Source organism: Calonectris borealis, chromosome W (genome assembly GCF_964195595.1).
Source record: "Calonectris borealis chromosome W, bCalBor7.hap1.2, whole genome shotgun sequence".
Classification (NCBI taxonomy): domain Eukaryota; kingdom Metazoa; phylum Chordata; class Aves; order Procellariiformes; family Procellariidae; genus Calonectris; species Calonectris borealis.
Window position 1 is genome coordinate 3,450,994 of NC_134351.1, and position 27,730 is coordinate 3,478,723.

At 43.4% G+C, this 27,730-nt stretch overlaps 1 protein-coding gene across 1 annotated transcript in view; it reads left to right on the forward strand.

Annotated features, from left to right (window-relative positions):
* Positions 1 to 27,730, forward strand: part of LOC142074995 (unconventional myosin-Vb-like) — a 116,011-nt gene that overhangs the window by 55,816 nt on the left and 32,465 nt on the right. The window contains exons 17-22 of the mRNA XM_075135989.1: positions 2,959 to 3,045; positions 11,605 to 11,716; positions 12,956 to 13,167; positions 15,754 to 15,910; positions 18,134 to 18,373; positions 23,237 to 23,476. Of these exons, the coding sequence (XP_074992090.1) occupies positions 2,959 to 3,045; positions 11,605 to 11,716; positions 12,956 to 13,167; positions 15,754 to 15,910; positions 18,134 to 18,373; positions 23,237 to 23,476 (1,048 nt within the window). The remainder of the gene's footprint in view (positions 1 to 2,958; positions 3,046 to 11,604; positions 11,717 to 12,955; positions 13,168 to 15,753; positions 15,911 to 18,133; positions 18,374 to 23,236; positions 23,477 to 27,730) is intronic.

The window sequence follows — 27,730 nt, forward strand, 5'->3', positions numbered from 1 at the left end:
GTTATGGATAGGAAATACTAGGAGGATAATTCTGCTTGTGTCTGCTCGCAGTCTGAGTGATGACTCGGTCCGATGCGATGCTCCCCATCTGGCGAATATCAGAGTTGTCAAAGCTCGGGATTTTGGGAACAAAGGGCAAACAAAACCAGACACAGTAATGGTTCTGGAGGAGCAGAGTGCAGGTGTCTGCAGTCGGCGGCATTGCAGGAGTCACCATGGGCTGGAAACGACAGGAGGGTGCTTTTGGTTGGGCTGGTGGTGTTGCATCCCCATCTGGAAGCCAGAAAGCACTGGTTCAGGTGACTTGTACTGGGAGTTCCTCTGCAAGAGGTTATCTCCCTCCTCACCTATCATGGATTGCTTAATTGAAATTGTGATCTGGGAATCTTGGTCAATATTGATCTTGCTGCCACCAGCTTGAGGAATTTGTATCCTTAGCATGGCTTGAATAAAGTCTATTTGCTTATATGTAAAACTCGGGTTTGGAGAATACTGGGATGGCTGTAAAGGAGTCTGCATTTCAGAGGCATTTTTTTTGCTGAAAAATACACAGTGCCAGGAGGCATTAGTGAAGTGAAACATCAGTGGCACTGCCCTGGGTTAGCATTGAAGTGGTATCTTGTAGCAAGCAAAACACTTGGTGTTATGTTCGTTGTTCAGTGAAAAAACACGGACCTTTTTCTCTTCCTAAAATGTAACATTGTTCAGCTCGCAAGAGCATTACATTTTTGCTAGAATGAGATGTTTAGCCTGGAGAAGAGAAGGGATCTAGTAGCAGCCTTCCAGTACTTACAGGAGCTACCAAGAGGACGAAGCTGTGCTCTTCACAGCAGTGTGTGGTGGGAGGACAGGAGTCAATGGCCACAAATTGATGTGAGAGGTTCAGATTGGAGATAAGGAAACATTTTTTTTCTCCATAAGGACAGTCTATCAGTGGAGCAGGCTGCCCAGAGAGGTTGTGCAACCTCCGTCTTTGGAGGTTTTCAGCCCTTGACTCGATAAAGCCCTGAGCTATGGCTCTGCCCCCATAGCTGCCCCAGCTTTTGAACATAGGAGGTTGGACTAGAGACCTTCTAAGGTCTCTTGTAACCTGCATTACTCTCATTCCTACTTTACATCAAATTTAAGGTTTGTTTCTTAGGGAGGTGAGAGGTGTCAGATTTCCAGCCTGGAGGAAGCGTTAGCACCACACAGTGATATTCGCTGTGTCTGAGGTTGATCCCTCATGGAGAAGACTTCAAAGAGAGAGGTGTGAGGGGAATGCCTGACTTCAGCTTGTACCTTTGACAATTCTCCTTCCAAATTCTGTTTCAGCAAGGGTTTGTGATCTCTTACATGAGTTTCCAGGCCAAAAGCAACCTGCTAGGTGCCTCTACCTGCCATGGCAAGGAAAAGGAGTTCATAATAATGTGTATTGTCCCACTTTTAAGCTCTTTATTTCAGTCTCAGCCCGTAGCTGGAGTTGTCGCTAGAGAGGGCGCTGGCTTTTGATGCTGATAAATCACTGCAGCCTCTCTGGTTACTGTATTTTTCCCCCACTGAGCAGGGCTTGGCCGTATTGCAGAAAGTTCCCCTCGTGTACAATATACGTTGCCCTGGGATCTTCCAGGACTGAAGCTTCCCCGTCCGTCCACCAGTCCTGTTTATTATTTATTGTTGTGGAAATTGTAGCCTTGTGGATTCTTCCTCGAAGCGAGTGACAGCCAAGACTGATTTTCCACCTGGAATCGTGTTTGTGGTGTTGTAGTGAATAACTTGCTGTAGACTTGACAGGTCTGGGGAATTTAAAAATGCACGAAGTAGCGGGGGGCCTATTTCTTATGCTGCTTTTGCACAGCAGAGGCCAAGCAGAATTATTAATGTAATCTTGACCTGCAGGTGTAAATACTTCGGGCTTTCAGGAAGGGACGAGCAGGTACCTGAGAAGCTTTTGTTCTTCACCCTTGTTCTGGAAATCTAACACAGCTATGGACACCTACATCTTACAAGTCCAAGCTTGATCCAATGACCTCTTCCAGGGTCCAGTGTCTTGAGCTGGAGAGCTGGGACCTCCTTGTGCATTTGATGTCAGGGGTAGAAGAAGGGAGAAGTTGTGGGGGATGCTGGTACCTGCACTCTGTGCAAAGATAGACTGCTCTGAAAGTGGGTTCATGCCAGGAGCCAGAGAGAGCACTGCCCAAGTATTCAGCTAGAAGTTGGCACAAAGTTTTTCAGCACAAATTGCTGATGGAAATGAGATGCCAGTGGTAAGGGGTAGTGCCTGCTAGAAGGAGGAGTGCAGACAGCTGAGAGCAGAAATACCTTGAATTTCCACATGGCACGTACCAAAGCCCTTAGTCTGGAACATAAGCGCCACTGTTCTTGGTAAACTTAACGGTCTGCAAACCTGTGGGACCTGTTAATTGCTCGCTTTTGGTATGGAATTTAATATATCAGGTTTGTTTTGCTGTTGAATGGGATTTCTTTCTGGAAATATGTTGTTGCCCTTACAGCTGCAAAAGTAATGCTGTCTGGTTCATCAGGCAGTTTGTGATGGGGTAGCCTGTTCCCTTCTTTATCGTAATTGTGTTGCTTTACATAGCTGGGTAGGTTATGGCTGTGAAGACTAACTGCAACAGATTGTCGTCGTGTCCCAGGAGCTCTGCTTGGCAATAGCAAGGTCCGTTGCACTTGAAAAGCACAACGTCTTGTGACGTGGAGAGAAAAGATGTGACGTCTCTGCAGCCTGTTCCCAAGCATGGGATTTGTGGTTATACTGAGGTTTGCAAGGGAATGGCTATGGACAAAAGCTATCCATGGATGTATGGTTTTCTTCAGCCCCTATACTAATGATGAGAGCAGAGCTTTTTTTCCACAAATCGGAAACTAATTCCTGTCCCCAAAAGTGTCACTATCAGGTGGGTTGTTGATGTGGGTTCCTTCTTATTGTCTTAATCTCTATCCTAAATATAATTGCAGATTTGATCCGAAGAGAGCGGTGCAGCAGCTGAGAGCTTGTGGAGTGCTGGAGACCATCCGCATCAGTGCAGCTGGCTTCCCGTCCAGGTACTGTGCTGGGGATTTGCCGTGCCGTTGTGCTGCTGGCGTGCTTTACTCAGCAAGTTCATTATCTGGAGCAAGGGAGGGAGAAGAAAACACCAGTGTTTTCAGGACAATTGGGTTTATTTAGGTTGGTTTATATCCAGGATAGATTTTTTCCCTTTCTATTTTTTTTTTCATTTTGTAAAACCCACATTAGCTCCTGGATTCCTCAAATTTCAGAGGTTTGTTATCAAGCGATGAGCTGCAAAGTGAGGCTGTTGGAGGGTGTGTTGTGTCGTGTCCAGCGTTTCAGCTGGTGCTTTTGGTTTGGTCCTGAGTAGTAATTTGATGTGGTGAAATCTCTGAAAATGCTGGTGCGTGGCAGATAAAGGAATCTAGCTTTGATCCCACGTGGAGGTGGACAGCCAGTAACAAAATAATGTCTCTATATCCTCTGCATCCAGCTTGCCTGGGAGCAAGTGTTGCTCTAGAGGACTTCTTCCCATACAAAAGCTCCTTGCACTATACGGTTTGTTTCCTTTTTTTTCTGGCTTCAGGCACCTGCTTAGTTGCCAGCTGGGGTTAAACCATGACAAATAGTCATTTCAGCCGAAAAATTTTTGATTATACTCGCAGAGAAAGAAAATAAGGGTTGTAAATTATTATTGCACACTTTCACACTGCACATACAAAGCACACTAGGCTTCAAACTCTTGCATCTTAAAAAGGAAAGGTTATGGGTGGTGTGGCTCTTGCCGATTGTGATACAAAATTCAAAAGAGGTTTTTAGGGCCTAATAAATCAGAAAACATAAACTATAAATAAGCCCTGAAGATGACAAGGGCAAATAATTCTAAAAATGCATCAACTGCTTTTTAGTGCCAAGCAGCTTTGTGTTAATGTCAGCATAGCCATCAGCCTTTTTATATGGAACAATGGAGTTATAAATATGCTCAGTAAAGAGTCGGCTAAGCGTGATGAGAAACTCCCTGTCCCGGTTTTTGGGGAGGATTGTGCTGCCTATCAGTTACTGTCATCTCCTGCAAAGCTGCAAAGAGCCTCTGACAACTGATGGCAGCTTCTGTGCGTTGATATGAGATGGCTCTGCTGCACCTAACCCACGTGAAACCTCTGCCGGCCAGTGATCTCCATGGACAGGCAAAAACTGGTGATGGGCATCTCCCTGGCCGGCTGAGCTCAACTCCTTAAGAAGGAAAAAAGGAAAAAAAGAAAAAAAAAAAAAGATTCCTAGAAACAAATTTCTCTCTCTCCTCTGCCAGCATGGGAGCGTGGCAGAGAGGTGAATGGAGATTTGGGTCTTCCTATTAGAAGACCCAGCACCACCTTTGGCTCCTGTCTCTGAAGTCTTCAAGGCATTTGTGGATGTAACTGTTAAAAAGTTGCTCCTAAATTACATGATCTCTAAGCCACAGAGGAGAACTAAAAACCAGCCTATGGGTCGGGTCTTTTATTATCATCTTTGTTAAAGTAGCTGCAGGGCCAAATCCATCTGTCTGTCCTCTTGCACTGAAAGCCCTAGAGCAGTGAAACAGCTCTGGCTTCATGTGGAAGAGGCCACAGAAAGGCAGTTTTATGCTCACTAAGCAAGTGGTCGTGCTCCCCAGTGTAGTGGGTGCTCCTGGCTCTGCAGTTGTGGGTCCCAGGGGAGGTTTGGGGAGCTCTGACTAGAGGGTTGCCCATGGATTTTGCTACTGGTCTTAAGCATAGCTGCAGGGGTACCCTGTTCCTCTACATTCATAATTTTGTAGCGTCTTTCCATCTCTGCTCACTTCACGCTGCAGCTTAGACCCTACGGCACTAAAATCAATGCATAATTAGTAACTGGGGAAGAGGGAACAGAGGGGAGAAACCACTGCAGCACCTGGAGACCAGCCACGATCTATTTACGGCAAATAATTGATCGGTGTGAAGACCACTCAATCCTGAAAAACTCAAAAGCGATGCTTTCAGCTCTGCTTGCATGCTTTTGGATATGAGGTCTTTTTTCCCAGGACACTAAGAATACAAAACTCTTCCATTGCCGCAACTTGTCAGCTTTTGTTCTTCCTCCAGGGAAAAAAAAGGGTGCAAATAGCTATTTCAGCCTTTCAGAATGACCTTCTCCACGTCAGTGTTTGGGATGCTTCAGGGGCAGATTTTTGTTTATTTTAATGTTTCTAGAAGATAATTGTATACAGCAACAATTCTGTGCGAAATAAGATGCTCGCTTTGGGTTTTGGTAATTCTTCACCCTCCTTGGTCATAAAATTCTAGTCTTGAAAAGCCAGACCCAGGCGTCAGGCAACGTCGTTGAAAGATTGTGAATAATCTCTATATTTGAATTGGCTTTATAAACCAGCTTGGCAAAAGCTGCTTCCACAGGATCTTACTTTGTAGGAAATGTAATAGACGTTTTAGTTCTTTCTGGGTTTTTACATCCATGAGATCTGTCGCAGCTTTCGTCACAGTGAGCATTGATTATTCCTCCATATTTCTTTATATTTTGAGATAAGTTGGTTTATAATGGTTGATTAAGGGTGACCCACAAAGGAGGGTCATTGCTTTAAATTTAAACCCTGTGTGAAAGCTATAAATTTAAACCACTTAAAATAATCATGCAAAACTTGATCTTTGTGAGTTTTCTTTCACTTGGGTGTAAGCAATTTACCTTTCGAGCAAGAGGGAATTTTCAAAATGTTTTCTTTCGAGAGAAGTTTTATTACAGAAACAGGAGAAAACATTTATTTTCATCCTGTAGTATTTAGATCTGAATATTTTCCAGCATGCTGTCACAGGAGTAACTTCTGAGAGTGATGTGGCTTTGGGCCAGAGACTTCTGGATAAAGCTACCTTCTGCCATTATTTTATGCTTCTCCATCACGGTTACTTTATGAATTGAAGAATTGAATGTTTTGAGGCTTCGATAATTTTTTTACCCGCTTCCTTTAAGGGGGGGGGGGGGGAAGTTTTAATATAGTTTTTAGTGTTCTTCAACCCATGTAAGACATGATACATTCCCACTGAAAGATGAAGCCTTGTGCTCCCTGCTTTGGGTATGCCTGGCTTTATTTTATCACTTCATGGTATGCTGCAGTCTGCCACTATCTCAAGTAAATTGAAAATGTATCATTGGGTTTGAAACGTTACGCAGCAGTTAAGAAATGTATTAGTTAGTATGTACATAAATGACTGTGATGAATGGACTGTCTTAGATGTGTAGATAGTAAATCTATCACCAACTTTCGTCGGTAAAGCATGGAAGATGTCTCTGTACTATAAAACCATTCATCTTCTTTATAGAAACTGGCTACATAAAGATTAGTCTGTAGAGAATTAATTGGTGCAGATCTCCATTAATAACAAAATACTCTTTAAAACAAGTTTTTAACTTTCATTTTCTCAAAACTCTACATTTTTCTTCTTGCTGGTTCTGGTGGTTTCCAGTCAGAGGTACAACAGCAGTGGTCTCCCACCATGCAGTCGCTCTGAATAATGTTGTCGTTGCAGTCTCTGCAAAATACTCTTCTTGTAGTTGTTATGTATGAAATTTATTGTTCAAGTATCTTTGGCATTTGGCTGCTTCCTCTGGTCGCTGGATCTGACTGTCAGATGCAGCATCTTTGTGTCAGTTTGGTATGAAATCACAGCTGCTGAACTCTATAAACATTAAACATTCATAATTGAAATGTATCATGGGCATCCTTGCATATAAAATAATTTTTTTTTATAATGTGCCTTTAGCTGTTTTGCAGTCATTTCAGGGAGACAAAACCTATAAATGACTTTGGCTACCAGCAGTTCTGTTTGCCCGCTCTCAACAAAGGTAATATGTAAATAAAGGGGTTTTTTTCCCGCCCCATTCTGCTCTTTGAATATATTCCAGATAATTTCAAGCCATGCCAGCCTGCATGTTTTAGAGCTAATTGAAAGGCAAATCTGTTCTGCTGCAGTAAACAAGGCAAGAGAAATTTTCTTCCTGAACCGCAGTTTCTAAAATAATTTCATGTCAAATCTTGGCTCGAATATTCAACCTGCGTGCCCCCAAACAGGCTTCAGCTCCTATAGAAAAATCAATATAGTCCAGCTCCTTACTGCTTAAAATATGGATCCCTTCAGGGGACAGTACCACGTGGTGCTGGCAGGATTTCTCACATGAAGCTGGGTTTGCTCAGCAGACGGTCGCTGGAATGGTCTTGGGTGATGGGGGGCGATGAATTTATTTACCCTTAATGGTAAGATTTTGCATTCAGTAATTTTAGGCCACCGAAAGAAACCATATTACAGTTAAGTCATAAAAGCATCAAGCTCTCATTACACTCCTCCTTTCAGCTCTTCATTCAGTGCTGCTGAAATAGCATTGCTGTAATCACCCTAAGACAATAGGTTGGAGATATTTTGGGCAATTGCTGACTGCTTGGAGAGATGCTTTTCGGAGGCTTCCTCAGGAGTCAGAATTTCACCCCCAGTTTCTTACTCGAGCCCTCCCTTTAATTGCGAGGTTGCAATAAATCCAGCTGGCTCTGCAGCACGAGGGCTGCTCTCGGGTTCGTAGCCCCACGATTTCGGGCAGGAGCAGCCCCTTTGCTTTGCACCCGGTTGTAGTTTTGTGTAAAGCATCCAAATCTTGTTTTTTAAGCCACAGATATAAGGCTTAATTTTTGGTGTTTGTTATGGCTTATTCCCTCTGTCTAATTCCTGTAGATGACTAAGAAATCGCTGGGTTGACCAGGTTTCCTGCTCCTGGCCAAGTCCTTGAGCATCCTCCTTGCTGCTCAAGCCCAAGGAGGGTTTTTTCACAGGCATAAGTTATTTTCCAGTGTCCTTGCATTCCTTTTATTGCCTCTTCCCTTTAGTGCCCTGTGCTGACTTCAAAGCAAAATTTTGATGTTTGAGGTTGGTTGCTTGATCTCAGCCCTAAGATGATTTTTTTTTCTTTTTCCCTTGGAAAAGTTTGAGTAATATCTGTCCAGTCCTTCATGCCTCATTCTCCCTCCTTCTCAGTTGTGCAGGTACAAAAATCCTCCTGGTTACAGCTCTTCATCTGTGCCACCTGTCTGGATCTTATAACTTGATAATTATAAGGAATTGTACTTATTTAGTGACGCTTGGTGGTTTTCAGCTCCTAGCAATGAGGTGTGCCCCTGTTGTATGGCAGCATTCTGAAAACCCAAGCTCTGCTTTTAATTTAATACCTGTCAACAAGTTGAACTGAGGTATAACCTTCCCATAATCTGTCCTGGCTTGCTAAGCTGTGGGGTAACATGGCACGTCTTTTTTTCCTCGTGCTGGGAATCGCTTTGTGGTCTGGCAGGAGGGAAATAAGTTTTCTCTTTTTTAGCTTTTCTCTGTTGAAGATGCAGATGTTGAACCTAAAAAAAAAAAAAACCACCAAACATACATGTGCAGAAGAACAAAAAAAAAAGCGTTGAGCTTCAGTATTTCTGCACCAGAGAGATCTCCCTTGTAGGTTTGGGGCATCATGTTTGTTTCTCTCGAAGCACGTAATTGTAAGGTAATTTTATACTGTTTTGAACCTGAAGTGGTTTAACCAGGCATGTTACATTAAACCTGAGTGCTTTAATTGTTCCTTTCTCTTGGGGCGATCCTGTAACATCACCTATGAACCCCTACAGCTTTCTTTTGCTTGTGAACTGGGACTGCAAGATATTCCGGTGAAGCTCCTGATGGACCAGCTGAGCCCCGGCGTGGCAGAGCTTTTGTCTTGATATTCTGTGGACAATAATACAAGCAGTGTGATCTCAGGACTGTCATCTCCTGCTAAATCAGCGAGGATGATGAGAGTGGCCTCGCTGCAGCAAGGGTGAAGCGGTGGTGTGCTGCGGAGGTGCAGCATTTGGCTGTGAACCTCTGGGAGATGTGGATAGAGGACTACGGATGCCACCAGCCCAGCAAAACACCCTGACAGCGATCAGTGAGCTTATTCCCTGCCACTTCCAATATTTCATGTGAGACTTAATCCTAAAAAGTGAGTTATCTGTGTTAAAGATGGACTCAAGTGGAAACAAGTGGAAATCAGTTTTTATTACCATGTGAAATGAGAGCGACAGGCTCTGAAGAAAGACCTTTTATGTAGTGACTTATGATCTATTTTTAAGGAATTTCTGCAGGTGTCTGACTCTTGTTTGAAAGCAGCTGCGGGATCTCCATCTCTGTCTCAGTGCAGGAAGATGATGGATTTTGCTGCTGTCTGCCCAGCTTGGGCCCGTGCCCTCAGTTACGCGTGTTGCCTCTTCGCCATCTGCTCTTTGCCCGAGGAGCCCGGGTGGCACCCGCAGGATGATTTCTTCCTCCAAATAGCAGCAGTTAATAATATCAGCCCCTAAACTGACTCTGGCAGGTTAATGGGAATACTCCCTCCTTCTCTTTTCTCCACCCCCCACAACGTTCTTCCTGGCTTGAGTAATACCTGAGCCAGGTCTCCTGCATCACGCGTTTGGCTGTGTGCCTTGGGCGCTGCGTGCTCTGCTTCTCCGATCGGGTTTGATTTGGAGCTGCGTAAAGCCTCAGATGTGCTTTAAATGAAAACGGGTTTTATTTGCAAAAAGCAAAAGGATTAAGGTGCGGGTACAAAATGTGAAATAATTATATAAAGCGGAGGCATTTAGAAGGCAAAGAGGAAGCAAGCGTAGGCTTAAACCCTACATGATATAAGCCTGTAGTCTTGCATAATCTTTATGTTCAGTTTTGGTGTACCTTACCCTAGAGAGAGCTCCCCATAGCATATCTTTTTTTTTAGTGATAATCCAGTACTTTTGGTCATTTGAGGGTGGGCAGCCCTGGCTGTCCAGCCCCAGGACTAGTTCATGTAGATAAAGATGAAATGTTCACTAAATCTGGCTACTCCAGAGCTACTCTGAGCAGTCTGAGTGTGGGAAATCCTCTCATCACAATTTCTTCTTACTCCTGTTTTCAGGATCTTAGCTTTTGCTTCAGGAACAACATTAAGGACTCTCTCTAGTTTTTGTCATTCCCATATTCTTTGCAAAAGGTGCCCAGGGTGCAGTATGTCCATGCAGGAATTGCGTGGCAATTCCCAGTCCTTAGCAGTACTTTCTTTTTTTTGGTTTTTCTCCCTTTCTTCTCATGGTAAATATTTTCTTCTACTCTGTTCTTTTAATTATAGTATTGCTTTTAGTTAAACTGGCTTTCCTCCCCTGCTGCATTTTCTCAACTGATGTGAAACTGTGTTTGTTGTGTATTTTGAAGTAGGTGTTATATTTCTGGTATGCCTATCTTGCCAAATATCCCAGCTTCCAGCCTTCAACAAGTTTCATTAGAGATGAAGTATTTTATAGAGATGGCAGCCTTGAGCGTGGGAGGTGCTCAGGCGGTGTGATGTCTCACCCAGCCCCACCACTGCGAACTGGCCGAGTGTAAGGACCCATCACATGCATTGCTCTGGCCCTTTGCAATTTATTTTGCCATTCTTCCCTCCTCTCTTAATCTCTGGAAGTGGAAAAATAGGAAGAATTGGGTGTAATAACACAAAAATAAAGCGTGCATGGGGCTGCTGGGCTGAGAAGAAGAGGTTTGTGTATGGCTGCTATTCATACAGTGCGTGTATTCTCGTTTTGGTACTCCTGTGCTCTGCCAGAACATCCGTGCGGGTGAGGGCCAGGCTCACGGATGGTTTCATTGAGTGAGGGCAGAAATCAAAATCTCTGCAATTCTCTCTCATCTTTCTCTGATGTTTGTTATGCATTTTTTTTTGAAATAATGGTGGCTGTACTTGACAGTGCTGGAAATGCCTAGTATTTTAATTAAAAACTCAGGTTTTGAGGGGTCCATAACTCACTGTGTTAATTTGGAGAAGGCTGAAACTTGGCAGATGCCGAACCAATTTCAGGATCCAGTCCGCAGGCTCTACATCTAACAGCGGCGGCAGGAGACGGTATTTCCTAGCAGTAAGCTACAGTGCTCTAATTCCTTCAATTAGTGTTGCGTGTTTGGAAACTTCACTGCTGGTGACAGTGAGGCGTCTTCCAAGTGGCTGCTTTGTCTTTTCAGAGTCCAAAGATTTCGTGTTTGTTTTAAGGGTCTCAGCCATAGACCTCAACATGGAGTGATTAGTGAATTAATTGATTCAAATTAATATTCAACAGTTTGGAAAAGCAAAATAAGGAAGAGTTTTTATTTGATTCATTCTCTTATCACCTTACCAAGATTGCTTTTTAAAATTTTTTTGGCCAAATCAGGAGATCCAGCTCTTCAAAATTAGCATATCCTTTCCGAAGGGAACAGCGTTGTTGCATTTGAGTGGTAAAACGCAGCAGCTTGGGAAGGACATCAGGCGGAATGAAAATAAGGTGATCCATGGCCTTTCTGTTCCAGGCTAGAAATGCACTGATAAGGTCGTTCAGGGGCAGGGGCAGGCTGAGACTGGAGGTCAGGTTTGGGGTGACCTAGCTCCTTTCAGATGGCTTCAAGCCATGCTGAGGGTAGTGGCGAGAGATCCCTCAGTATGAGAGTTTCATATTTTGACTCGTTTATGACTCTAAATGCTTTATTTTAAGGAAATAATGCCCAGCATGCAGACTAATCCTGTCTATGCTTTGCTTTCAGGTGGTCCTACCATGACTTTTTCAATAGGTATCGTGTTCTTATGAAAAAGAGAGACCTCTCTAAGAATGACAAGAAGCAGATCTGTCAGACCCTGTTGGAAGACCTCATTAAGGTGAGCTGGAACCAAATCTTTGGCAATGATTTTTACAGCACGGAAGCTCATGATATGATCTGAATTGCTCTTCCTGCTCCTCCTTCACCTGCTGCTCATGCAGGTGCTTATTCAGCCTAGGCAGCCTGGGGCTTTTTCCAGAATGAGATAGTCTCGCAAGGAGGTAGCGAGAGCAAGCGTAACATGGGATCTTTTGATTGCAGTCAAGCTAAACGTGCCATTTCAGTGCTGGTGAAGTCCAGAGTTTCTTATCACCGGCTGTAGATGAACAACTGGCCATCTCCAGAAAACTCATCCCTCCAACCCCTCCTGCGTTTTGGCTAGCCGTAGCTGGAGCACATTTTAGAGGTCCAGCTTTCGACGCTGTGTACAACACCAGGAACCTTAGTCAAAGTCGGTTCCGTCACCCCATCGTTAAATGTCTCTTTGCACAAATGAGTAAGAGAAAAATGCAATAATTGCCCTATTTTGATGTGTGGGAGACTTTTAATAGCCACTAACACGTAGAAAAAGCATCCTATAGATTGGGACTTTTCCCCCTTATATGTATAAGCAAATAAGAAGTCTTTGCCACCCCCTCCTTACCAAAACCTTACTAGTCAGACTCATGTGCATTATTTTTAAATTGCAAGTGTGCACACAAGGGTTTCTTGCTGTTGAGGAGCCCAGAACGTGCACAGCATCTTAGCCAGGTTTTAATTTTTAATGCTTGTTTTCCTCGTGGGATTTTGAGGAATTTACTCAATTCCTCTCTGCAAAAGCTGTTTTCCTTATGCACCAAGTGTTTGTCTTAGCTGCAGAGCCATTTGCAGTGCACGTGTGACTTTGCAGATGTAAGCCTTAATCTTTTCAAGAAAGAAATACTTTCTTGACATTCGCTGGCGTGGCATTGCTCTACTTAACTTAAACCACCACCAACAACAACAACAAAAAAAAAAAAGCCAAAAACAACCAAAAAAACCCCAATTAACCAACCAAAAAACATTCAAAATTTCTATAAATAATGGAAAGTTAAGACTGAATCCTAGTGCTGCATTCCTCAATGGGTATATAGACACTCAAGTAGTTTGGAGTCTAATAATATCTTCATCACCTAGTTAAGAAGAGATGTAAGCTCAGCTGATAAATTTGATTCAAAGTGGTTTTTTAAATCGGTATCTACTGAGCAACATAGACTGAAGAAAAGAAAAAAAAATGTTTGCCTGAATTAAATTTAGTTTCCTTTATGCTTTTGAAAAGGATCCAGACAAGTTCCAGTTTGGACGTACCAAGATCTTTTTCCGTGCAGGCCAGGTGGCATATCTGGAGAAACTGCGAGCAGATAAGTTCAGAGCTGCCACAATCATGATTCAGAAGACGGTGCGGGGCTGGCTGCAGAGGGTCAAGTACAAAAGACTGAGACAAGCTGCAGTTGTCATCCAGCGCTACACGCGTGGTCACTTGGCGCGGAGGTGGGTCCTAGGAAACCCTCCGAGGAAGGGCTAGCTGGGAGGTCAAGTGGGAACACACTTCTGGGCACTTGTATTCTCAATCCATTCCATCCCGTAGACCTTATACTTGGGGGTTTCATAGGAGAAACGTTGAAAATGCTCTGCATGAGGTGTTGGCTTTCAGCCCTGTGAAAACAAGGCTGTTTTGTGCACGTGGGTACCACTACAGTGAACGTTTCTGTGCTCATATCAGGACCTCTCTCCACCTTTATTCAGGGGAAGAGATCAAAAGTCTTTGTCTCTATTCTATTTCGTATCTGTATTGATTTAATTTCTAGGTGCTGGGCCAGGGTTAGAGCATAGGCAGCTAGGCTGTAATCAGATGACTAAAGTACTCTGAGATATTTAGGTGAAAGGGTTTCACAGAACTAAAATTTTTCTGGGACTACCTCTGGCAACGGGCGTTTGGATCAGCCAGTGAGCACTTTGCTAGTTGGTATGCACTCCTCTTCTGCAGAGACCAGATTTGTACCTCCTCGGTATCCAAGGGGAGTTCTCAGAATTGATTTACTGTATCCTTTGTAATGAGAAAAATCGCTCAAAATCACTGGCAGTGGGGCTATTTACAGTACAGAATAATAGAGCTCAATGTTTAACTCTGTGTGCAGGAACCTCAAGCTTCCCCGTGTCGGTGGCTTGCTGGGGTTTCTGTAGATAATGCTGCACTGGAGAGTAGGTTGCTGGTAGCAGATGTGGGATGGGTGTGAGGGAGCAGTAAAGCAATGTAATAGCATCCCAACACACAGGTCACCTTGCATCTTGTGCCCCTTATTCACGTCAAACGCTGCCATTCTCCTGCTCTAGCTAAGCTGGCTTCAGACACTTTGCAGATAGGAACAAGGAGTAGATTTGGGTCCTTTCAGCTTTGTTTCCCTTCTTGTTTTCTGCTTAGAGAGGCTGAGGTGTGTTAGCTATGTTGTTTGGTTTTGAGCAGCAATGTTCTCCCTGGCTCCGAGTTAGCATCTGCCCATCAGAAGTGCTGCTGCCTAATCTGCAGCCCAATTAACTCTGCTTGCACTTGGGCAACGCGAGATGCTGCCTGACTGCTACAAGGCTCCTGCACAGTCACTTCGTTCCTGATTGCTGGATAAATGTTGATTTCTATCAATTACTGAAGCAACCAAGGGTGAAGAACTTCCATGTTCCTTTCAAGGATTTCCTCTAAATCACACTGTATGTTGGAAGAACATCAGAGATGCTAACTGAATTTGTGCTATTATTTGCTCTTGTGAAAGGGATTGGCCTCTTGGAGAATCCAGGGATGAGGAGGTCTCAAATGAGCAAAGCTGGGCAGTTTGGTGACTTTTATTTAAAACTGAGCACAGATTTTTCTTGTCCCCAGAGGTCCATGTACTTCTCTAGGCTCTCGGCAGTCTTACAGCTCACTTGAAGACAAGACGAGTGAGATCTAAGCACTAAGAGGAAGGTTAAGAAAAAGGGGGAGTTGGTGATTAACTGTAGCCTCTCCGGTGGGCTCTCCATGCACACCTCCGGACTTGGACTCTATATTTACTTTTGCATCAGCCAACCATCTCTCGATGGAGGGGAGGAGGAATCCCTGGTGATGCCGAAGTGACAGGGTATGAGCTAAAAGAGAGGCTGGAAGCAGATGTGCAGTGTTTCTTCAACGTGATTTTTCAGTTCACGTCTTTGTGCTGATTTCATAGGGATGTCATATCATCTGAATAACTGCTTCCTCGTGGTTTTGGAAATGGACCATCCCTTGTCCTCTTTAATAAGCTCTGGTTCAGTGGGTCCTAATGAGAAACTGTTGGCCTTGACTAAGAGAATATATAAGCCAATCCATTATGGCTCTTTTAGTTTTGATGTGCTTTTCACAAAATAAAGAAGTGGACCAACTATCTGTATAATGCTTCATGCTGAGAGCAAGAAACGAATCATAAATTCAGCAAAGCAAGCTAATTATCGAGTTAAATGGAGGTTTTATGGGCATCTATTAACCTGTGTAACAGCAAAATGAACGTGAATTCAGTTGGAGAATGGGAGCAACATGGCTCCGAGTTGACCACATCCCTCATTATTTACTCTCTGTGAATTGCTTGGGGCTCTGCTCATGAATGTTGCCAAACCAGTGCACACCGGTTTAAATGTCAAATCAATTTGCAGCCGTTTTCACCAAGTTGGTAGATACCCTGTGCGACGCTTGCTTTTTGTAGTTAGGGAAGCGATGGAGCCAACCTGGGCGTTGATTGGCTCAAGTACCTAAGGCAGAGATTTCAAACCAAGGGAAAAGCTGGAAAATACTTGTTTTTACTGCTGTTTAGGAATAATGAGTTGTATTGATTCCTGGTTCTAGTTCTCCTGGGTGCCATGGATGCTTTCTGATTGCATACGTGTTCCCATTATTCTAATGGAGACGTGCTATCAGCTGCTCTTTCCTTAGCCCTACTGCTGGGATGGTCTTTCTTGAATACCATCAAGCCACTTTTGTCCAAAAGATTTTTCTCTCTGCCCTGTTTAAAACTTACTATGACAAAAAAAAGGGGAGTTCAGTTTTACTGCTAACCTTTTTCCTGTGCTTTGCAGGCTTGCCGAGCACCTGAGGAGGACGAGAGCTGCCATTATTTTCCAGAAGCAGTATCGAATGCTGAGGATCCTCCGAGCTTTCCAGAGGGTCCGCAACGCAACCATCACCATTCAGGCTTTTGCTCGGGGCATGTTTGTCAGGAGGATTTATCACAAGGTATGACTCCACGGTGTGTCTTTGCATTAGAAATGAGTAGGAAGAGCCTTTATACTTATCTCTGCTGGCATAACACGATGACGTATTTATTGTGGCCATTTTGATGTTTTAAGAAGCCGACTGCCTCTGCTGTTTCTGGAGAGCACACGGTGATGGCAAGCATTGCCATTTAAAGCTGTGCAAGCAAAAATTACTTTGGCAGCGGCACCGCAGTGGAGCAGCTAAACCAAGTTAGTCATTTGGATGCCAGAAGGCGTTGTGGAAATCTGGAAATGTCACTTGATCTAACCCATGCTCTGCAAAAACCTCCCTGGCAAACCGAATTTGTGTCTGAGCCGTGCTGCAGGTGCCATTTCCAGTATGGTAGGAAGACCAGTAGGGTCTGTCATGGAAGGCATCAAGTCATTTATTGATATAAATCCCTCTTTAATTAGTTCTCTCCATTAGCTTTCCGTGTTAAACCAGGAGCTGAAAGCAAGGAAGTAAAGGTTTGATAACAGCAAGTGATACAGTGAGAAATTGTCTGTCAGGAAACTGAGAACAGCTTTGGGGAAACAGTCTTCAGACCCAGCCTTACTTTGGTAGTCACCTAAATTTATGTCTAATGGGTGGCCATGGCAGTACTCTAAGAAGTCAGAGGCTCGATGAGCTAGGAGAGGAGAGACTGCTCCTGGAGATGATGGAGATTACCTGGACACCTGGTGACCCACCAGAGAGATCAGGGCTGTCCTCTGAAACAGAGCAGCTGGATGCTGGTGATCAGGAATTTGTGCTGCCACTGCTTTTTCAGCATCTATTTTTTTAAATCAGAAGCCTCCGGAGGCAGTTAGTCCAGCATTTAAACGCTCTGAGATTCAAAATCTTAACAAGGTGTAGAAGTTGGCGGAAGGTCAGGACTCTCAAATCTGAACATCCTTAATTGCTGGAGCACCTGGATATAGGTGTTGGATATAGGTGTTGGTTCAAGTGCATGTTCAACAACAGATGCAGGGCTGCAGGTGATGCTTAATGGGGTCAGGGCATGCCCAATGCTCCCCAAGGCAATGCAGTAGAGCTTCTTCTAGCTCTTTGGGCACCCCCAGCTTTCTCCACTGGTAAGAGTGCCAAGGGTGGAGACAGACAAAGCTCATTTCAGGGTAACTCCTACTCATTCTAAGTTTGCACAATCCTTTTATTCTGAATTAAAATTTGCAAGTGCGAAGAACGCCTTAGGGTGAAACAAAAGATTTGTGAGAAGCTGATATGGTACCTTTTCTGATACAACTTCTCCCGAACTAATAACAGCAAAGTGTCTTGTAATCTTTAAATTCTCCTGGTATTTCTTTCCTCATAATACTGCAGCATAGATCAACGTAAGAAAGTTATTAACAGCATGCTGGTTGTATCTCTAATATATCAGCCTTCAGTTTTAGAGGAAGGAATTGAACTGCTACTTACTGAAAAGATTGCTGTAAATTTTTGGGGAGAAATCCAATGCAAAAGTGCCAGAAGTTTCACAAAACCAGATACAAGTTTCTAAAAATTGAATCATGCAAGAGAACTGGCTGCAGACTGTAGTGAAAGGTTTTATTTGAAGGTTATCCTTATATGATAAGAAATCCCACCAGGACAGCATTTATCCGCAGTATAAATTATCATAATGCAGGGGCAGAACACAGGGAAAAAAAAAAGACCATAAAAACCTGTTCTGCTGTGAGTTATATTTGATGCTGAAGGGACAGTAAGTTTATTGCTAAGTGTTGGTGTGTCTGTTAATGGCTGTTTGTTCTGCTAGCTATGGATCTTGTGGATCTGAGTATTATTCCGAGGTGGAATGTATGTTCTATTCCATGAAGTATGTCAGCCCAGATGTCTCCTGTCCCCATTGAGTCTCCTAGTCACCAACTCAGGACCATATCCTCTCTTGTTTCACTGGCCAAGCAGATGTTGCCTCTTTTTAGAGCGCAGCACTAAGAGGACTGGATGTGCCCTGCCTGCTTCAGTTGAGTACAGTGACCGAAGAAACCCCCCCCTTCCCGTCTATAAAAGAGGATGCAAAATAACAGCCCCTGTCTCCAGCCATCACCCCCTGGACCTACCAGGACACTCCTGCTTGGAGGAGAAGCCCTTTCGAAGGCAGATTGGGAAGTGTCGAGTGCCACGTTGCAGCCAAACCAAGGCTGCTGCCACCTCTGTGGGTGACTTTTCTCCCTTGATTGTCCTGTTTCTGCCCATGTTTTGTAGATCCTTGCGGAGCACAAAGCCACCATCCTCCAGAAGTACGCCCGTGGCTGGCTGGCCCGCACTCGCTTCCGCCGGGTCAGGGGTGCCACCATCGTCCTGCAGTGCTACTACCGGCGCATGAAGGCCAGGCAGGAGCTGAAGGCACTGAAGATCGAGGCCCGCTCAGCGCAGCACCTGAAGAAGCTCAATATTGGCATGGAGAACAAGGTGGTCCAGCTTCAAAGGAAGATCGATGAGCAGGTGCGTCCTGAGCAGTGCTGGGACAAGTGTGGTCCTGCTTCTGCTTTGCCTTCTTGCTGTCCTTTCTGGGAAAGTTTTTATCTTCCCATGGCATCTGGGAAGGCTGTCATGGTGGTGGCAGCAGCCTTCTGCTGCTGGCCAGACACTTGTAATGTGGGACACCACCGTGGAAGTGCAAATGCACTTAGGTCTCCACCTTGCTGTCTGAAGAGCTTGCTCAGTAAGCTGCAAAAGCTGCATTGTAATTGTTGTAAGAACTGCCCAGAAGGGCTTGGAGGAGGAAGATGAAATGGCAATTTTGAGAGCTGTTGCTTGAAAACCCAAGCCAACTCCATGTGAGAACCCTATGTCAAACAGGCTTTGGCCATTACACTTTCTGCTTTGCAAGCACTAAGGATGCAGAGCCTCTGCCACAGTCTGCTGTACTGAACCGTATGTCTTGTGAGTCACGTTACCTGAAAGGTAAAAGGTAAATTGGATAAATACTCACTTTGCAAAGTAGTTTGAGCATGTTTGTGTTACTGGATGTAACAACTGTTCAGAAGTAAGAGCCATGATGAGGGGTGAGATGTAAGTGATAGGTGCTTGTGTGGATGGCTTGATGGTCTTCCTGTGACTACTTGATCACAGAGGAGTCTTCATGAAATGCCATGTGTCATTAACGAGCTGCAAAATAGTTGTTTGATTACACATGTATAGAAGGAGGCTTCTCCCACCTACTAATGCGAGTAATCTGATAAATACCCTCTGTGTTGCTTCCAATGCTGTACAAGGACTTCAGGGAGGAGTAGAAGAAATACTGAGTAGACCCAGTTGTGTCCACTAATCTCAACGGGGAAATGCGGATCCACCTATAGCCTTAAACTGTCCTTTTACAGGCAGGAGAAACATTCCCTGTAAGTCAGGATACCTGCTTTTTTGTAGTACCAGTTATTAATTGCAGTTTATCATTCTGTTTGGGATGTTGTCAGGAACCGTTATAGATGACATGCGGTTTCCTTGCAGCCTTAAATCTCTCCCATCCCTGTATGACACGAGAGGTCCTGCCGTGAAGAAGATGAGAAATGACTCTGCCTTGGCTCAGATACTGCAGAGCCAAGACACCCAGGGATTTGCATTACTGCTGGCCGCTTTTGTTGCTGTATTAATTGGCTGCAAAGCATGCACCGCAGTACAGTCTGACTTTTAAACCGCGGTGTTTAATTTTCAAATGCCTTCTTGCATACTTAGATTTTGCAGAAAAACTGTAGCTTAGGAATGGAAAACAGGTAGGCATAAGGTTTTCTATATATTTATATATCAGAAACCTGTTTGATGTGACCCTTCATCTGGAGGGTATTTGATGGAATTAATGAGGATGAGTCATTTCAGGTCCATGTATTTGGGCTGAACTCACGCAATGAGCATGAATGTCTGTGTTAGGTCTGCTGAGCCGCTGGACTTGGCGGTGGAGCAGCAGTATTCTTTTTTTTTTTTTTTTTTTTTTAAATTCCTTGCCATTTACTGCTAGGAAAAGTGGGGGGGTGGAACAATAAAGAAAAAACAATCTTTGGTTAATGTTGGCTTTCCTGTCGTGGATTATGAAAGCAGCAGAAAGGTCTGCTTTAGGGAAGGGAGACATGGAGAGCTTTTAAGTAGGCTGGAGCCTACTTAAATAACGCGCTGGAGCTTGTCTTGATCTCCCTTGGTCTCTGCGCAGACCGTTTTGAAGGAGTTACTTTGCTTTCTGTGTAACTTTTGCAGGAAAGAATTGCTGCTCTGTATTATTCGTGGTAGTCTGTCCAGCGAGCTAATTTTAACCACCATTTCAGGACTGACAGGTTTCTCTGGCGTGCTTTGGATGTGTTAATAAGCACCATTCCAGTGGACTTTCTTTTCAGTGCACTGGATTTTTTCTGGCAGCAGCGAGTTTTTTGCATCATATTTTCCCTGAAGTATCTTGATGGCAGTCCTTGCTAATCTATAAACACGACCTTTTAAAATGCCAATTAACCTTTTAAGAGGAAAAAAAAATTTGCAGGTAACTTAGAGAGCTGCAGTTGTATTGTTTTCTGACTAGCCGTGGAAGAAAATGTTTCTATTTCTGCTACTTTAGCTCATGCATGAATAGAGAGATGCAATACTCCGTGTGCCCCTGAGGAAAAGAAAATCGTTCTCTGAAAACATTAAAACCTATTATTGTACGTCAGCCTCAGCTCACATGCTCTAGCATCCATAACTGGGCCTATTTAATTCAGTGTCTAAATCATGTGAGGGATTTTTTGCTCACACAAGGAAGTTTTAAATATGTTTTGCTGTGAAATATCCTCACTGGACTACTTTTTTCTATCCACATTGGACCACTTTCTTCTTTTTTTTTTTTTTTGGTTCTTTTCAGTTCAGTGAGGTTTTTTAAACGTGTATGTTGTAGCTGCCTGAGACACCTTTAAGGCTGTTACCTAATTTAGAATTATGTGTTCGTGCAGCCAATATTTAGACTCAGCGAGCTCCCTACGCTGTCTCTGCAAGCGGCAGTATCTCTGTGAGCATTTATTGTGAATAAAACTAGTTTGGGTAACAGTAGTGATGAAGTTGTAGTCTCTGCCACTGGTAGCAAAATAAACTCTAGATTGGTGCACAGAGCCTGGGTTGAAATTGGGACTGTCACAGCTCTGCTGGGCTGGGTAATGATTTAAAATAAAGCAAGTTCAACGGGGTCTGTTGAGCAATATCCGATTGCAGTGGGGACCGGCCGTTTTGCTATGAGACAGTAAATGCTCCCTCATGTCTCTAGTAGATAACAACAAGAAAAAGCATTCCTGTGCATTTATCTTATATCTGGATTGAAGTCTCAGTTGGCTGATATGTAAAATCGTATACATAGACCTTGGGACACAAAGCCATAAAACGTTGCGTGTTGGAGAATGAGCAGAGACTGGGGGAGCCTTTACAGGTGGGGGAAGCAGCAGTGATTAGTGAACTAGAGTCATTATTGCCGTTCTCCATAGGCAAAGCTTTTCTCTCCAAATGTATCTCTCTGGAAATGGCTTTGGTCATGCAGAAATGTTAATTCCTTAATACCACGCGAACGCTGAATTTTGATGTTCACTAATAATTCATGACAAGGGAGCAAAGGAAAAGGTGTTAATGTCCCTCAATTACTTGTTTTTCCATTTGAGACATGTTAATCTTGCTTCGGAGCGCTGAGACTGCAGCGAGAGAGGGGTGCTTTGGGAGGTCACCTAGAGAGGGGCCTGAAGGATGACCAGAGCGATGGTAGAAGAAATGATCCTACGAGCCACATTAGGAATCTAAAAGAGACTAATCCGAAGTGTGGGGATTTCAGTATCCACCAACTCATCATGCATTTGTACAGGGGTCTGTCGGGTCTAGAAGAACCTGTGTAGACCTAAAGATAAAATTCTCTACTTTCATGGGTTTTTTTCTTTTCCAGGCTGTAAGGTTCTTTGAAAACTCTGTTGTACAGGAGCTAATGGGAGCCTTTGACCCTATTACAGACATCAATCATACTTCTTTGCATTGAATTTTTTTTTTCTTGCTTACTTGACTCTGGTCAAGTAAGAAATTCCTTCTTCAAGGAAGAATTTGCAGCTCGGGATCTGTGACTTTGCACCTTTACTGCTTATCCTGACCAGTCAAAAATTGTATATCTGGACTTCTGTAGTCCATTGACTTTTTAAAATTTGTGTCTTTACATTTGTGTCTTTTAAGACTTTTGTCTTCTAGCTTGTTCACGTCAAGCTTTTCTTAACCTCCACATGAATTAAAAACTTTTGGGTAGAAGGAGCCAGTTTCTCATGAGCTGGTGTGAGGTGACTAAAGCTTTGAGAAACAGCAAAAGGCTAAGTTGCAGATTACCAGGACACGCATCTGGTCTGGACGATAGTCTCTTGCCAAATATTTTCCAGCAAGACCAGGAGAGACCGAAACTGGTATTTCTGATGCTCAAGTGAAATATCCACCAAAGTCCCATTTAAGAAAGGAAAGCTTTTTGAATCTTTTGTATAGTGAGTGATATGAACCCAGGTCTTTAAAGCTGTATTGAAAGCTTTCAGAAAGGAAACTTTAAAAAACAGACTACATTTTAAATTTCAAAATGGTTCTTTTGCTGTCGTGATTATCTACGTAATGTTAGCAAAGCTACATGGTAGGCTCTTTACTGAAGCTCTTGGTCTGTTGTGAATTCATTGTCGTTTCTGGGGCTGGCTAATAATGATGTTTTATTAGTCACAGCGTAGTTCCCATTGACTTTGATTTGAACCACAAAAATCAAAGCATCTGAATTTTCAGGTCTCAAAACTTGGGAGTAAATCATTGCTAAGTGCTTTAAAAGAGAAAATCTGAGTGAATAAAAAGACGATTGAGCTGGCATGTGACTTAAAGCTGGGGTTTAGGGAACTCTTTGTGCTCAAGGCTGCAATTACACTACAGTGCATTGTCACCCCAGGCTCCTGCAGGCATAGGAGTCAGGAATAAAAGGAAAAACCGCAAATCCAATACTGCAAACCAAAAAAATTGCAAGCCAATTGCATTAAGCAACATTGTCTGGAAGCTGTAATAAAAGTGTAGGTTTTTTGGTTTGGTTGCCAGTGCTATCACATGTTGTTTGCCTTTGCTTCAAGTGTAACATCAATTTTAACAAATGCTTGTATAATCATTACCAAAATATTATTGAGCTTTTGTGACAGTTTTGAAATTGTTTTTAGCTTTATGAGCTTTATTAGCATATGTGTGGAAATGTTGGTTATTGGAAGTTTGTTACCATGCTCAAGGATTTTTGATGGTTACTTTTGTAGTGCATCAGTGGATGCACTGATCTTGCTTACGGTCTTTATTTTCTTCTTTTTGGGACGTTGGCTGCAGAACAAGGAATACAAACTTCTGAATGAGCAGCTCTCTACGCTCACGTCTGCCCACTCCTCCGAGGTGGAAAAGCTGAAGAAGGAACTGGTGCAATATCAGCAGAGCCACCGGGGTGATGGCAACCAGCTTGTCAGCTTGCAAGAAGAGATGGAGCACCTCCGGCTGGAGCTTGAAAAAGCACATGGTGAGAGGAAGGTCGTGGAAGACAGCTACGTTAAGGAGAAAGACCTACTGAGAAAGGTATGTGTATTTGTCACGCCTCATGTTGTGTAGTGGTGAAAGCTCGCTCTTCACAAGTCTGAAGGGGAAAGACTTAATTTCTCTTCTTTAATTATAATTTTTTTTCTTTTTGTCACTGAATGCCCCTAGAATTTGCCTTTTAACCAGGTCATGGGGCAGCAAGGGCAGGTGGATGTCCCTGCAGGAGCAGCGACTGCCTCGTGTCAGGAGGATGCCACATCTCCATGCCTTTTGCACTGCCAACCATGAAGAAACTCCCCAAACCCAGACCCTGAAATAAGAGCACTTAACAACCGTGGATATGCCAGAGCTTCGTGTATATACAGTGATTCCTCATGGCGTGTAATGCAAAATATTGGAGAAGGCTGTCATAGATGCTGTGAATATTAGGAAGATGTCCTTCCTCAGCACAGTCTCTGGGTATGGGACATGAGGGTTCGGTTTCTGCCACGCAGGCCATGGCCGTTGCAGCTGGTCATAGTGGCTGGTGGTGTAGCTATGTGCAGAGTACGACCTGTGTGGGGACCAACTCATCCCCCCCAAGCAGAGGCACTGCTCCAACACCAGCTAGGCTGGTTGTTACAAGCCTTTATAGGGTTTGGAGCTGTGATGTGGACTAAACTTTTTTTATTTTCTTCCCCTCCTTCATGCAAACTCCTGAGCTTTCTGAATCTCTTGAGGTGAAGGTGGCCCAACGCTGCCACCATTGTACAAGAAAGCGTTCTAATGGGAGAAAGAGACTTCAGAGTGTAGAGGTTTTTTGCAAATAGTAAAACTGGACATTTTACACTGAATTTCTTTGGTCCGGTTCATTCTGAATAACCTTCACGCCTATGCTCATAACCTAAGGCACTAAGGTATGGATTCAGTTTCCTGCTGCGAATGCTTATGACTGCTCAGGTTAAATCTGTGATCTTTCTTCTTCTGCACTGGTGGTTGAAGTGGTTTCTTTGATCCTGCTATTGGAAAGAACTTAGGGCTTTTCTGCTTAATGCGTTGCATAGAAAAAGCTATTTTGCAGCTGTTAATCTAGAATAGCACTTTTTGTGTGGCAACCTGAAGATGAGTCGATTTTGGGGATAAAAAGAGATCTGGGATTAGCTGTGTTTTTAATTATGGTGAAAGAGTGCCCAGGCAGGACTCTTCTAGGGCACTTCACTCAGCAGCACCTGCCCTGGCCAACCTCCCCTTGGGGGTAAGCCCTCAGATGGTGGGTTTGGGTGAGAAGCTGTGGGGACTGTGTGGTCAGGACAACTTAATCTGAACAACTGGCACAGCTGAAATGCATTTTTGGGTGTGTTCTCACAAGGGCATTCAGCCTGTATGTGTGTTGTCTCTTGGCTGGACCAAGAGCAGTCAGAAAAGCAGTTACTCTGCTCTTTGCACATATATTGCACCCACACAGGGACGTATGGAGTCAGTGATTTTCTTTTCTCCAGCACCAAATTAGATGATCCTTTTTGGCACAGGGCTCAGTTCATTAGCTGTCTGCAGTACAAGCTTTTAGAGCCTGAAAGGATGCTTTATTTTGAAGGTGATGCAGCTGGGGAAAAACTGCTTCTCTTTGTTCTTGATTGCAAATCCCCTTCGAGCACTCAGAAGAAAGGTTGATTTAATGACCGAAGAAATGCTTTCAAAAAGCATGAAAACAAAGCAAAAGCTTTCCCTTGTTGGAGAAGTGCCTACAGCAGAACAAATACTATGTACTTTACCATGACAATAAATGGTTTAATTATAAAACATAACATTTCTACGGAGCAGTGCAGGCTCCCATTTCTGACATTGGCTTTCAATTGCTCCCTTCAGTTCCTCGTCAGTAGGAAGACAGAGAAGACCTATTTCCTTCCTGGAAGCATTTGTTTAGCCAAAACACTTTCCGAGAAAAATTCTGATAGAGATTTTTGAGTAGTTCTAATAACTACCAAAAGTGTGGGGAGCGTTGTGAAACTGAATTCAGGTGTGAGAAGCACTTTTTGCCTTCAACAGCAAGACTGCACTGTGGTTGTGGTGGGATCCAGCGCTCGCTCTGGAGATGATACCCCAAGTCATCAGACACTTCTGAGTGAGACTGACAGCCTTAATTTTATCGACTTGAGCTGGGGCTGCAGCTTCTGCAAATCCATATTAGTTATGATTTTGTTACTGAAAAAATTTTAATCTATTCCTTATAGCTTTTCTCTCCAACTCCTTAATTTTAGAATAGCTCTTATTCCATTTAGTGATAAAGTTTAAAACATGAGATCTGGATGAGTGCCAACAGCTCTTCTTAGGGCTTTCGGTAGCACCTAATCTTCTCACTTGGTGAGGTAGGATGATTCAAAGCCTGGCCAGGACTTTTATTAGGAAAATCCTAAATGCCATCATCCTTTCCTCACAAGATTAGGGGAGGACTGGGGCCAGATCTCATGAGCAGGTGGTTCCAGTGTAACACTTAAATAAGGGCTGAAGCTGTCACGAGTGCTCGCTGCTCAACATTTTCCATAGAAATCCTTCAAAGCAGGTGCTGTTGCATTTGAAGCACCTTCAAAGATGTTTCCTAAAGAAAGATGAGCACGAGGTACAAAAGGTACCAGAGATGGAGTTTGTGCTGCTTGGCTGTTGTGTCACCTGTTCCGCTTACCTCTACCTGTGTTTAATGGACTGTTTTCATTCCCATGGGGTTTCTGTAAACACAAATGTTGAATTCCAGCTTGTTTCTATTTCATATGGAAACAGGAATGAGATAAACAAGCCTCAATCGCTTAAGATCATATCTTAAAAATATCTTTATCCAATCTGGATTAGAAATTTTTAAACCTGGGAATAATTGTTGCAGATTGTACCAAGTCTTTCAGTTCTAAAATATCTCCCCAGCACAGTGGGAGAGAAATTACTCACAATTTTTCTCTAGTTTTGTTTTCCAACTGCTATAACTTCGTTTTCTGGACAGAAGAGTTCATTATCAGTGCCCATTAAAGAGCACTAGTGAAATAATCCCATCACCCCTAATCTTTTCTCTGATGGGATAAATGAGTTGAGTTCCTCGCTGTCCCATTGCAGTGCAGATTTTCTTTCCCTTCTATCACTCTTGTGGCTCTTCAGGGTTTTTTTAAGAATTCTTCCTAATTTGAAGACGCTAGTGCTGATCTAATGGTCTGCCATGATATTTATTTGAAGTGATATACAAATGAAGGAATGTAGTTGGTTTTGGTACAGAATGTTAAAATCACAGCTCAGTTCAGAGCATTAAAAAACCAGTAGCTCTGCATGCCTTAAATTGTGTTTTCTTCCCTTTCTAGTTTTATTTCCAGTGTCCAGCTTTCCTACTATATCTAGAGATGCAGGAGATGGTATTTATGCAGACAGCTGGAGTAAATGAACGGATTGGAGAGCGAGGGGTAGTGGGAACTTCCAATTTCTGTGCACAGGATGTGATGGCTTCAGTTGTGACTTATAGTAAAATATTCATTGTGCTTTTACCCTCCCATTAGTATGTATTTGGCATATGCAGTAGTTGATAAAATACCTTGACCTGAGGATGCTTGTGTGGAAGACTGAAGTCTGTGCTAGGAGTGCATGTCAGCTGGGCTGCCTATAAATTTTATAGAGTGGTGACAGCAAAATTATTATTCTTGGGCACTGAAAACTTTTATGATGGTGTGTACAGTGTTGTTTATCTTTGGCATCTGGAGATCCTTCTGCTGTGTGTAGCTGTGTTCTAAACTGTGGCTGCAGGATGCGATGGAGCAGGCACAAGGAATGACGTTACACTGGGATGATGTGTCCGTTTGTTCTCCTACGTGACAGCAGCAGAACCATCCTGCTTAACCGTAGCAGCATATTTCACTTGATAACGTGTTGGTTTTGTGTTTTGAGATAACGCTGTTGAATGCATCAAAATTCCTGAGGATGAACAAAATTACAGGATAGGTTGCTGTCAGCGCCAGTCCAGCCTTATTGTTGTGACAAGTGGCCTTGCTTCCCTTCATTTGTAATAGAGGTAGTTAAAAAAAAAAATACTGTTTTGCAGGATTTAGTTTCTGTTTTCAATAATTTTTGCCAGGCACTTATTGGTGTTAATTCCTATATATGTTCCTGTTGTATTACCAAAGGCTCTGTACACACTGTGCATCACTGTGCTAGAGGTTCTGCAGCAGTGTGAAGTCACTTTAAATTGACTATGATCTTATTACATGAAGTTAAAAAAGCCTGAATTATCTCGTATTAGTCTTCCATGGTGCGCACATTAACTGTGTCCCTCTTAACTACTAAAGT